Source organism: Plectropomus leopardus, chromosome 21, assembly GCF_026936395.1.
Source record: "Plectropomus leopardus strain MGB_pleo_1.0 chromosome 21, ASM2693639v1, whole genome shotgun sequence".
Lineage (NCBI taxonomy): Eukaryota > Metazoa > Chordata > Actinopteri > Perciformes > Serranidae > Plectropomus > Plectropomus leopardus.
In genome coordinates, this window is record NC_142196.1 from 17,006,947 (window position 1) to 17,019,421 (window position 12,475).

Sequence of the window (12,475 nt, forward strand, 5' to 3'; positions counted from 1 at the left end):
AAGAACAGAGCTGTAAATCCCCATGCCACATCATATGCTATCTAGTATACTTCATGTGCTTGGTTAAATATTAATTAGATAATCTATATTACCACTTCACATCATATCCTAGAACCCTTAAAACTCGGCAAAGCCATTTCCAAAACTGCACTTTGATGAGGGACCTCTGTAAGTTTAGTCACAAATCAATATGAGCACCTTCGGACAGATCCTAAAGGAGATTGGGGAGTTTGGTTTGTTCCAGAAACAGTTATTGGCTGTGTTATGCATCACAAGCGTGTTTTCTGCTTTTGATGTGATCGGTCAGGTATTTACAGGAATGAGCTTTCCACATCACTGTAACACTGACTGGATCTTGGAGCGTGGACCAAACCTGACCGATGAGAGAAAAAGAAATCTCACCATCCCTGTGAACGAGGATGGAAGATTTGAAAGCTGTAAAATGTTCACACCTGTGGATTTGGATTTGGAAACTATTGAAGTGTATGGGATTAACACTACAACTGGATGCACAGATGGATGGGACTATGAGGCACCTTTAGGAGCTTCCAGCACCATGTCAGAGGTAAGCAAGTGAACAGCTCAGGGTCCCTATAGACTCAAAACCCAAATGGTTGCTCACATTGTCCCTCAGGAGACTGTAATTCTCTGCAACAGCCCTGTTGTCTTTCTCTGATACACTCATTTCCTTTGTCTGTCTGAAACATCATTTTCTCTTTTCAGTTCAATCTGGTTTGTGACAAGAGTGGTTTGGTTGAGGCAACACAGTCCATCTACATGGCAGGTTTTCTGGTTGGAGCGCTGGCGTTTGGGGCAATTTCTGACAGGTGAGGACCAATAACACATGCACCTCCACCTCCTGTCCAATGTTTGTTCTTAATAGTTTCAATTTTTTTCAGACTGTTAGATCTACATTTATTTGTTGATATTGCCTGATTCTGCATTTGTTTTTGTAATCCATTTTGAGGTGAGATTCTCTCATAAGACTCGAGGGGTTTTCTGCATCTCACCTGCATATCTGCTTCTGTTTTGTTGTTTTTCTGCTCTTTTGTTTTTACTGTGCAAAATAAATATATAAAAATAAATAAATAGACTTAAGGGAATTTTGGTTTCACAGTCAACATTTGCATGTTAGCCTGCAGCTGAGTTAAGAACAAGAATTGTGGGTATCACCCAACCCTTTCTTATTCTGTCGATCATTGCATCAATAATGGCAGCTTGGTCAGTGGCCCTTGCAGGCGTGTAATTGCCACATGGGTTCGGACAACACGTCCCCTCCTTCTATGTATGAAAGAGGAAAATTTTACCTCTCCAACCCCTTCACCCAGGCAGAGAGCTGTCAAGGAATGCAGTCGCCATGAAGGGGTGTACTTGTTTTGCAAAAAGTTCGGGTGGGTAGAGCATATCAAGTGGCATTTACATTAAAGCCAGGACCCAAGGGTTACTTGCATATATTATATATGACACACAAATAGAGAATGATAAACAGTGTATGCAGTAGATTCACTTTGTGTTTTGATAAAACAAAACAAATGCTCTTTCTTCTCTGTTTGTAGGTTTGGGCGACGCTTTGCAATCCTACTCTGCCTCTCTCTCGTACTGTTGTTTAATCTGGGTGCTGCTCTCTCACCAAACATCTATGTTTACATGGTCATTAAGTTTTTCTGTGGGATGTCAGGAGGTGTCATCATTATGAACACATCTGTGATGGGTAAGTACACTGTTCATCTGTGACTGAAGACACTCAGTATCCCTTTATACAGAGATGGTGCCATAAAGCTGTCCCTTTGTTGGCATCTTTTGTATTCTTACATATAACCAAATGACAATGGCATCATTCTGCTCCAGTTTGTGATTTTAAATTGAGTGCCGACACTGCAGAACCAAAAGAGCTGTGATGGACCTGACATGAAGCACAAAAGCATCCGCCTGTAGTGTTACATAAAGCACACCAGTAGATTCTGATACTGAAGTTATCATATAATTCGGATTTGTAAGAGATTTTGGCATAAGATACTGACGCCAAAAGCACAGGATGGCGCAGCCGGATCTAACCTTTCTCTGTTTTATTACATGCTGTTGGTCTGCTTGATGGCACCTGTCATAGCAGTATGATATGTAGACAGGTGGCATCAGTTGGCTGGAAAAAACCTGTCATGGCCATGTGATATGCCACTGGACAGTGTAAGGGGTGCAAGGCTCCCTATCGAGTGGGCTGTAGGGGTAGTGGATGGATCTGGAAAACCCTGGTCTTTCACTCGCAAGGTTGGTGCTCACTTCCCGTCTGAACGTAGAGCCAAACTATTTTTTCCTAACCCTAACCAATTGTTTCTGTTGATTAAATCTATCCACCAGTGCCTTTGTACCTTAATTCTAACCACATGCTTTTATTGACATCCCGGCATTGGTAGCAGCATCCTGTACTTCCTGTCCTGTTGGCTGTCCTGTTTATACAGACACAATTTTGGCATTGTTACTACCTGCCATGGTGGCTTGAAAGTGAGACAAAAGTTCCCCTGTTCCAAAATTATACCTTATCTGCAGAACAGCGAGGCGGCATAGCGGTGTGATATGCCCGCCTTGAACAGGCAGCGTAATCTTTGGTTGATAAGTCACCTCTGTAGATCATCTGCATATAAAGTAACAGTGACAGACATGAATTGACCATCTTTCTATCTTTCGCTATCTTGACAATCAGTAACCTAAATTTCAGATAACATGAATGTGATATTGAGGTGGCAAAATTAAGTCATTTTCTGAATTTTCAATCCAAAATTAAATGTGAAACCAATGACTGTAGAATATTGACCAAAGCATGAAAATAATCATGTTATGACCCTTAAAACATGGTTGTGGGTAGTGCATTTGGAAACTTTCATAAAAGTGCAGAGCCACTGTTACCAGAAAAATTATATAACTCAATATCAGTAATCATCACTGTTTTATAGGGGTAGAGTGGACTACTTCATCTAAGGCTGCTCTTTCCACAATGTTCATCATACTGTTCTTTCCTGTTGGACTGATGCTGTTGTCTGGCATTGCCTATTTAATCCGCAACTGGAGGATCCTGCACCTGGTGCTCTTCAGCCCTCTTCTCCTTGTTCTGGGAATCTTGTACTGGTCAGCAGCCTCTCAAACAATAAAGCTCTCACAAGTTAATAAAGTCCTACACACCAAAACACCAGAGATGTTTTGATTGTAACAGCTCAATCATACTCTGATTTTTTCCCATAGGTTTCTCCCAGAGTCAGCTCGCTGGCTGATGACCCACGGCAGGAAGGAGGAGGCACAAAAGGAGATTCAGAGGGCAGCCAGGGTGAACAGGAGGACTGTCCCAGAAGATCTGCTGGACAAGGTAAGCTGCAACAAAGACATGTTGACTTTAACCAAAATATATTAAAGCTCTCTTTGATATGTGCACATTTTCTAAAACTTTCCTTTTTTTTTGTATAGCTTGAGATCGAGGGTAAAGTGGAAAGTAGAAACATGTTGGACATCTTCCGAATATCGTATTTGAGGAAATGTACTCTCATAATGGGCTATAACTGGTGCGTCTTCTTTGACTGAAATAATTGTTAATGCCACTGTATTTGTCTGTCAGTGAATCATTATACATAAAATACATCGGTAATGTTTAGCTGTGATATGCTACAGCTAATAGCAGACATTTGTCACAGCAAGTCTATTTAACTGAAAATAACTCTCTGACTCTCCAACTCTGATTTCAGGTTTTCAACAAGTCTTATGTATTACGGATTTAGCCTGAATGTTGGCAATTTTGGTCTGAATATCTACCTCACCCAGCTCATATTTGGTGCTGTCGAAATTCCTGCACACCTGAGCGGTTTGGCTCTAATTCAACATTTTGGAAGGAGAATATGTCAATCAGGCTTCCTGTTCTTTGGGGGTGCTGCTTGCCTCGTGGTCCTTGCTATCCCAAAAGGTATTTTCAAAACCTCAGATATGTCTATTGATCATTGGTGTCAATTTTTCTATGATTACCTGAAAGGTACAGTGCATGTTTTTCTCATACATTATTTTCCCATCAGATCTTCCTGTGGTGGTAACTATCATAGCTGTACTGGGGAAATTTGCTGCTACTGCCTCTTTCAGCACAGCCTACGTTTACACTCCAGAGTTATACCCAACTATTTTAAGGTAATGTCACTCCTTCTGTTAATGCTTGTGTCAATTTCATGAAAAAATCTTATATCCAGAGATGCAATCATTAATCCAGAGATTAATCATTAAAAATGTATCTATAAAGTTACCAAAATTATCAAATTAGTGTGTGATTCCTGATGAGTCCATTGTCAACTCATTTTTTTTTTTTTTTAGGCAAAATGGCTTTGGTGTAAACTCCATGTGTGCTCGTGTGGCGGGCATCCTCGCTCCTCTGGTCAGGCTCCTGGACGTCTACCATCACACCATCCCCATGCTCATATACGGCATCATTCCCATTTTTGCTGCAGGTTTCTGTTTACTACTGCCTGAAACCCTCAATGTTGAACTGCAGGATAACACTGAGCTCAAGTGAGTTGAGTATTAATGCTGAATTTTGAAAAAACAAAACAAAAACCACATATTTAAATTACTATAACTTATGATAAAATAATTCAATACATTAATAATTCTTCTTTTTTAATTTTAGGAAACCAGTAAATGGAACTTCTGGGAGCACATGCAGTGATGTGCACATTACCGAAGAGCACAGTCTTTAAGTTTTTACTGAAATCATAATCAAATTTTCATAGGTTAATTTTTTATTCAGAATCTGGCAGCTGTTAATGCAATGTTTCAGTTAAGTATATATATGAAAGGTCAGATAATGTCAACCACATGACTTGCAGACGGAGCTGCTAAGGTGAAGCAAAGTTTATGATTTGTTTGACCTTGTTTGAACTAACATTTACTGCTGTTTGTGATATACTTTGCGTAACCTGCTAACTACATTAACTTTACATGATTCAATATGATATTCTTTTTTTTCTGTTTCTGATAAGAGTAAAACAGTAAATGGGCCTACAGGGAATAGATATAGAGCAATCAAATTACTGAAGACCAAATATTTTTAATCTGTATTGAAATCATTTTTTTCCCTCCTCATTCATAATCACATGTGAAAGCTGTCAACTCTGACTTTTGTTGATTTACTTTAAGTTTTGCATGGAGTTGTGAAACTGTTCAATTATTCTCAACTGTCAAACATTACTGAGTGATTTAATTTTATTTCATTTTAGTTTTGCAACTTGTTAAATATTAGTACTGGTGCATTTTAAGGCTGGAAGTTTGTTAAGATGAAATTAAATGATGCAAAACGTCAAGTGAATTATATTTTGTTTGTAAATAATTTTGTTTGCTTTCAGTGTGTTTAAAACTTATTTTGCTCCTTTTACTTTTAGATAATTTGTTAACTAAACATTTTATATGCTGAAGTGTCCATATTTGTATTTGTTATTAAATCAGTTGAGTTGAGGTTAGCTAAGTTCAATGTATTGTTATTGTCTGTGTTATTACTCATTTTATTATTTTATCCATCCCAACTTTAACTGGTGGTGGAGCTGTTGTTTCCTGCTCAAAGAAGAGAGCTGTAAATCCCCATGCCACATCATATACTATCTAGTATACTTCATGTGCTTGGTTAAATATTAATTAGATAATTTATATTACCATATTCACACTCTATCATATCTTAGAACCCATAAAACTCGGCAAAGCCATTTCCAAAACTGCACTTTGATGAGGGACCTCTGTAAATTTAGTCACATATCAATATGAGCACCTTCGGGCAGATCCTAAAGGAGATTGGGGAGTTTGGTTTGTTCCAGAAACAGTTATTGGCTGTGTTATGCATCACAAGCGTGTTTTCTGCTTTTGATGTGATCGGTCAGGTATTTACAGGAATGAGCTTTCCACATCACTGTAACACTGACTGGATCTTGGAGCGTGGACCAAACCTGACCGATGAGAGAAAAAGAAATCTCACCATCCCTGTGAACGAGGATGGAAGATTTGAAAGCTGTAAAATGTTCACACCTGTGGATTTGGATTTGGAAACCATTGAAGTGTATGGGATTAACACTACAACTGGATGCACAGATGGATGGGACTATGAGGCACCTTTAGGAGCTTCCAGCACCATGTCAGAGGTAAGCAAGTGAACAGCTCAGGGTCCCTATAGACTCAAAACCCAAATGGTTGCTCACATTGTCCCTCAGCAGACTGTAATCCTCTGCAATGGCCCTGTTGTCTTTCTTTGATCCACTCATTTCCTTTGTCTGTCTGAAGCATCATTTTCTCTTTTCAGTTCAATCTGGTTTGTGACAAGAGTGGTTTGGTTGAGGCAACACAGTCCATCTACATGGCAGGTTTTCTGGTTGGAGCGCTGGCGTTTGGGGCAATTTCTGACAGGTGAGGACCAATAACACATGCACTTCCACCTCCTGTCCAATGTTTGTTCTTAATAGTTTTAATTCTTTGTGAGACTTAAGGGAAATTTTGTCTTACAGTAGCCATTTTCATGTTAACTTCTAGTTGTGTCAAGTACAAGACTTGTGGGTATCACCCAACCCTTTCTTATTCCTTATCTTTTTGCATCAATTATGGCAGCTTGGTCAGTGTCCCTTGCATGTGTGTAACTAATGAACTCTCAGAGTTACTGTCATGTCTTTTGCTTGAATTCAACAGGGCAATTATAGCTGTTGACTTTAACATTCATATTGACAATCTTAACTCATTTGCTACAGACTTTTTCTAAACCTTTTATCCTTGTGCAGCACATCACTCTTAACTGCAGATCTTCTGTTGACTTGATCTTCATGCTAAACACACCTATTTCCATGAGTAGTATTGGGTTTGTTTCTGACCATAGATCTATTATTTTTGATATATCATTTTTGCTTTCTACTGTAGCGCAGGAACATATAATCCACTCTTGCATCTTTAATGAGCAGTCAGCATTCACGTTGTCAGTTCTCACCCTCATTAACTAATATTAATGATCATGTTATTGGCTTAATGATTTATGTTCTTCTGCCCTTGATCGCACTGCCTCATTGCACTGTGTTCTGTATTGTAATTTATTGAAACTCTATTTATTAATCCATTGTGTTTGTGAAGTGCTTTGTGACTTCCTGTTTTTAAAAGTGCTATATAAACAAACTCTTACTTATGTAGTGATAAAAAAAATTCAAACCATTGGTTTAACGGTTCAGCAGCCTACAGAGGAACAAAAGGAACAGTTACCAAGATAAGAACTGGGTATAATAAGGAGATTCAAGGCCAGAGCAACTTTTGGCATTAGGCTTTGAAAGGCTACATCTTGCTGTATGAGGCTGATGGGGAGATTCAAAGCAAGAAGTAACTGTTCGGTATGAGGCCTCGAATAGCTCCATCTCACTGTATGTAAGCAACAGGAGAGGTGAAAAGTTTAACAGCGCACACACACACCCTTTTAAAGTGGCTGAATATGATTTTTACATAAGTAAATTGAATCTAGATTTTATGTTTATCTACTGAGTGGTCTATTATGCTGTAGTTTGAAACAGGTGTACATGTAACCAGTATGAATAACCAGTTTGTAACCTATGTGTGAAACAAAGTAAACATTTAACCAGTTTGTAACCTGTGTAAGGTATACAAACCAAAATACAATGATTTTAAAAATATAGTGCTGATGGTTTCGGAAATAATGGTGGCACGTGAAAGGTGGGGTTGAGGTGTGGAAAAGTACCGAGAGCTCCGCTGGCAGCCTGACTCTTGGGAAGGAGGAGAAACCCCAGCAGTCCCCAAAAAAGAGTATAAAAGTGACTGTATCAGAAGTATTATTTAGTCTAATACCGGGGTTAACTCGAGTTTGTTGTTGTTCTGTTAAAGACTGCAATAAACCCTTCTTTGCATCTGACTTTGCTCCTCTCCAGTGTTCCTTGATTGAGACATCTGCACCAACCTGAAGAAAGCTTGCAAGAACTAGATACATTAGATTCAAGTTAAAGTTGATTATAGAGAGATCATCAGAGGTGTCAACTTTTTACCACAACACTTACTTAATTGCCACAGGGGTTTGGAAGACAGGCGCTGTCAGGGAGTGCAGTCGCCAAGAGAGGGTATACTTGATTTGCAACGGTGTTTGGGTAGGTGGAGCACATCAAGTGCCATTTATGTAAAAGCCAGGACCCAAGTTGATGAAGGTTCTCAGTCATCCAGGTCATGGTATCCGTAAGTGCTATTTCATTGGCAGCTGGACTTGATTTGGGTCTTGAAGACATTTTGCCTCTCATCCGAGAAGCTTCTTCAGTTCTTACCAACCGCAAGAGAGTTACAGGCTTTAAGCTCTATGTAGGGTTGTGCTACGGAGTCATAATGTCACATGTGGACTCTGAGTTTCAGAGTTGTTGAGGCCACTTGAACAGCATCCATGTGGGTTGGTTCAGGTGTGAATGGGTGTTGATCCTTCTGGGGAGGGAAACATTTTTTTTTAAAAATCTCTATCTATCTATCTATCTATCTATCTATCTATCTATCTATCTATCTATCTATCCATCTATCTATCTATCTATCTATGACATAAACAGTGAAAGATAATCAGTGTATACAGTGGATTTACATTGTGTCTTTTGATAAAACAAAACAAATGCTCTTTCTTCTCTATTTGTAGATTTGGGCGACGATTTGCAATCCTTCTCTGCCTCTCTCTCGTACTGTTGTTTAATCTGGGTGCTGCTCTCTCACCAAACATCTATGTTTACATGGTCATTAAGTTTTTCTGTGGGATGTCAGGAGGTGTCATCATTATGAACACATCTGTGATGGGTAAGTACACTGTTCATCTATGACTGAAGACACTCAGTATCCCTTTATACACAGAGATGGTGCCATAGAGCTGTCCCTTTGTTGGCTTTCTTTGCATTTTTACACATACAACCAAACCACTTGGCGGCATCATTCTGCTACAGTGTGTGATCTTAAACTTAGTGGTGGCACTGCAGAACCAAAAGAGGTGTGATGAATGTAACATGTAGCACAACAGCATCTGTCTGTAGTGTGACATTTAACTTATCAGTTCATCCTCATTCTGAAGTTATCGTATAATTCAACTTTGTCATTGATTTTGGCGCAAGATTCAGATGCCAAAAGCTACTGTCTGCGGCAGTATGATATGCCACAGGAAAGCGTTGGTTTGTAACACAGCCAGCCCAAACGTTTTGCCCTATTTTTACATGCCGCCGAACTGTGGGTGGCACCTGTGGTGACAGTATGATACGCGGAAGGGTGGGCTCAGTTGATAATGTGGCTGGACAGAACTTGGCATGGCCGTATGATACGCTGCTGGACAATGTCAGGTTAAAACACTGCCAGTAATGACTTAATATAAGGCGCGCGAGTCTGCTTGTAGAGTGGGCTGTAGGTGGTGAATGGGTCCGAAGAACCCTTGTCTTTCACCCATGACTGGTGTTCACTTCCTGTCTGAATGTAGAGCCAAACCATGATGTTTTTTTCCTAAATCTAACCACCTGTGCCTTTGTAGCCTAATCCTAACCATGTGCTTTTATTGACATCTTGGTATTGGTAGTAGCGATCCAGAACATTCTGTCCTGCTGGCTGTCCTGTTTATAAAGACAGAGTTTTGGCATTTTTTCTACCTCCCATGGCAGCTTAAAAGCGAGGCAAAAGTACCCCCATTTCACAATTATACCTTATATGCAGAACGACTAGGCAGCATAATGGTCCAGTATGCCCAGCTTGAACAAGCATTATAAAAGGAGCTAACTTGTAAACATTCATAAACGTGCCAGTCTACTTATTGTTAAATAACCCAATATCAGTAATCATCACTGTTTTATAGGGGTGGAGTGGACTATCTCCTCTAAGGCTGCTCTTTCCACAATAGCCGTCATAATATTAATTCCTGTTGGACTGATGCTGTTGTCTGGCATTGCCTATTTAATCCGCAACTGGAGGATCCTACACCTGGTGCTCTTCAGCCCTCTTCTCCTTGTTCTGGGAATCTTGTACTGGTCAGCAGCCTCTCAAACCATAAAACCTTCACAAGTTCATAAAGTCCTACACACCAAAAACATCATCAGAGAGATTCTAATAGTAACAGCGTAATCATACTCTGATTTTGAACTTGTGTTCGAATAGGTTTCTCCCAGAGTCAGCTCGCTGGTTGATGGCCCACGGCAGGAAGGAGGAGGCACAAAAGGAGATCCGGAGAGCAGCCAGGGTGAACAGGAGGACTGTCCCAGAAGATCTGCTGGACAAGGTAAGCTGCAACAAAGACATGTTGACTTTAACCAAAATATATAAAAGCTCTCTTTGATATGTGCACATTTTCTAAAACTTTCCCTTTTTTTTTGTATAGCTTGAGATCGAGGGTAAAGTGGAAAGTAGAAACATGTTGGACATCTTCCGAATATCGTATTTGAGGAAACGTACTCTCATAATGGGCTATAACTGGTGCGTCTTCTTTAATTGAGATAATTGTCAATGCCAATGTCTTTGTCATTTAGTAAATCATTATATATGAAATACATCATTAATGTGTACTAGTTATATGCTACAGCAAAAAGATAACATTTGTCACAACAATCCTTTTAAACTGAAAGCATCTCTGACTCTCCAACTCTGATTCCAGGTTTTCAACAAGTCTTATGTATTACGGGTTGAGCCTGAATGTTGGCAGTTTTGGTCTGAATATCTACCTCACACAGTTCATCTTTGGTGCTGTTGAAATTCCTGCAGCCCTGAGCGGTTTGGCTCTAATTCAACATTTTGGAAGGAGAATATGTCAATCAGGCTTCCTGTTCTTTGGGGGTGCTGCTTGCCTCGTGGTCCTTGCTATCCCAAAAGGTATCTTCAGAACCTCCTAATGTTTGTTATCTAAGACCATTGGTATCTATTATATTTCTATGATTACCTGACAGGTACAGTGCATGTTTTTCTCATACATTATTTTCCTATCAGATCTTCCTGTGGTGGTAACTATCATAGCTGTACTGGGGAAATTTGCAACTACTGCCGCCTTCAACATAGCCTACGTTTACACTCCAGAGTTATACCCAACTATTTTAAGGTAATGTCACTCCTTTTGTTAATGCTTGTGTCGATAAAAATCTTAAATCCAGAGATGATGGAGGAATTGATATTTATTGATATCTTATTGGTGTCTCACATATACTTAATCATTAAATGTATCTATAAAGTTACCAAAATTATCAAATTAGTGTGTGATTCCTGATGAGTCCATTGTCAACTCATTTTTTTTTTTTTTTTAGGCAAAATGGCTTTGGTGTAAACTCCATGTGTGCTCGTGTGGCGGGCATCCTCGCTCCTCTGGTCAGGCTCCTGGACGTCTACCATCACACCATCCCCATGCTCATATACGGCATCATTCCCATTTTTGCTGCAGGTTTCTGTTTACTACTGCCTGAAACCCTCAATGTTGAACTGCAGGATAACACTGAGCTCAAGTGAGTTGAGTATTAATGTTGAATTTTGAAAAAACAAAACAAAAACCACATATTCAAATTACTTTAACTTATGATTAAATAATTCAATATATTAATAATTCTTCTTTTTTAATTTTAGGAAACCAGTAAATGGAACTTCTGGGAGCACATACAGTGATGAACACATTACCGAAGAGCACAGTCTTTAAGTTTTTACTGAAATCATAATCAAATTTTCATAGGTTAATTTTTATTCAGAATCTAGCAGCTGTTAATGCAATGTTTCAGTTAAGTATATATATGAAAGGTCAGATAATGTCAACCACATGACTTGCAGACGGAGCTGCTAAGGTGAAGTAAAGTTTATGATTCCCTGACCAAGACAGGTTTTGTCACCTGAGAGACAGTCAGTTACAGCAAACAATCCCAAAGGCCTTGTTTGAACTAACATTTACTGCTGTTTGTGATATAATTCAAGTAACTTACTAACTGCATTAACTTTACATGATTTAATATGATATTCTTTTTTTCTGTTTCTGATAAGAGTAAAACAATAAGTGGACCTACATGGAATAGGTATAGAGCAATCAAAGACCAAATATTTTTAATCTGTAATAATCACGTGTGAAAGCTGTCAACTCCAACTTTTGTTGATTTAATTTAAGTTTTGCATGGAGTTGTGAAACTGTTCAATTATTCTCAACTGTCAAACATTACTGAATGATTTAATTTTATTTTGTTTTAGTTTTGCACCTTGTTAAATATTAGTACTGGTGCATTTTAAGGCTCAACTGAATTATACTTTGTAAATAATTTTGTTTGCTTACAGTGTGTTTAACACTTATTTTTTTCTTTCTTTTTCCTTTTACTTTTAGATAATTTGTTAACTAAACATTTTATATGCTAAAGTCTCCATATTTGTATTTGTTATTAAATCAGTTGAGTTGAGGTTAGCTAAGTTCAATGTATTGTTATTGTCTATGTTATTCCTCATTTTATTATTTTATCCATCCCAACTTTAACTG

At 38.8% G+C, this 12,475-nt stretch overlaps 2 protein-coding genes across 4 annotated transcripts; both read left to right on the forward strand.

The window, feature by feature from the left end:
* The first annotated feature begins 5 nt into the window (after positions 1-5).
* Positions 6-5,329, forward strand: LOC148186046 (solute carrier family 22 member 13-like). 2 transcript variants are annotated; one of them, XM_088071866.1, is made up of 10 exons: positions 6-565; positions 724-827; positions 1,557-1,711; positions 2,949-3,120; positions 3,235-3,355; positions 3,454-3,548; positions 3,729-3,943; positions 4,050-4,158; positions 4,339-4,533; positions 4,652-5,329. In XM_088071866.1, the coding sequence occupies exons 1-10, from the start codon at positions 191-193 to the stop codon at positions 4,719-4,721; spliced, it is 1,611 nt and encodes a 536-aa protein (XP_087927992.1). In that variant the 5' UTR covers positions 6-190; the 3' UTR covers positions 4,722-5,329. The 2 variants fall into 2 exon arrangements, with proteins under 2 accessions (XP_087927992.1, XP_087927993.1); XM_088071867.1 differs by lacking the exon at positions 4,652-5,329 and having other exon boundaries at positions 4,339-4,537.
* A 386-nt stretch (positions 5,330-5,715) lies between these two features.
* On the forward strand, positions 5,716-12,403 carry LOC121963216 (solute carrier family 22 member 13-like). 2 transcript variants are annotated; one of them, XM_088071742.1, is made up of 10 exons: positions 5,716-6,149; positions 6,308-6,411; positions 8,657-8,811; positions 9,845-10,016; positions 10,144-10,264; positions 10,364-10,458; positions 10,637-10,851; positions 10,966-11,074; positions 11,277-11,471; positions 11,590-12,403. In XM_088071742.1, exons 1-10 carry the CDS (start codon positions 5,775-5,777, stop codon positions 11,657-11,659), a joined length of 1,611 nt encoding a protein of 536 aa, XP_087927868.1. In that variant the 5' UTR covers positions 5,716-5,774; the 3' UTR covers positions 11,660-12,403. The 2 variants fall into 2 exon arrangements, with proteins under 2 accessions (XP_087927868.1, XP_087927869.1); XM_088071743.1 differs by having other exon boundaries at positions 10,744-10,851.
* The last annotated feature ends 72 nt before the right edge of the window (positions 12,404-12,475 follow it).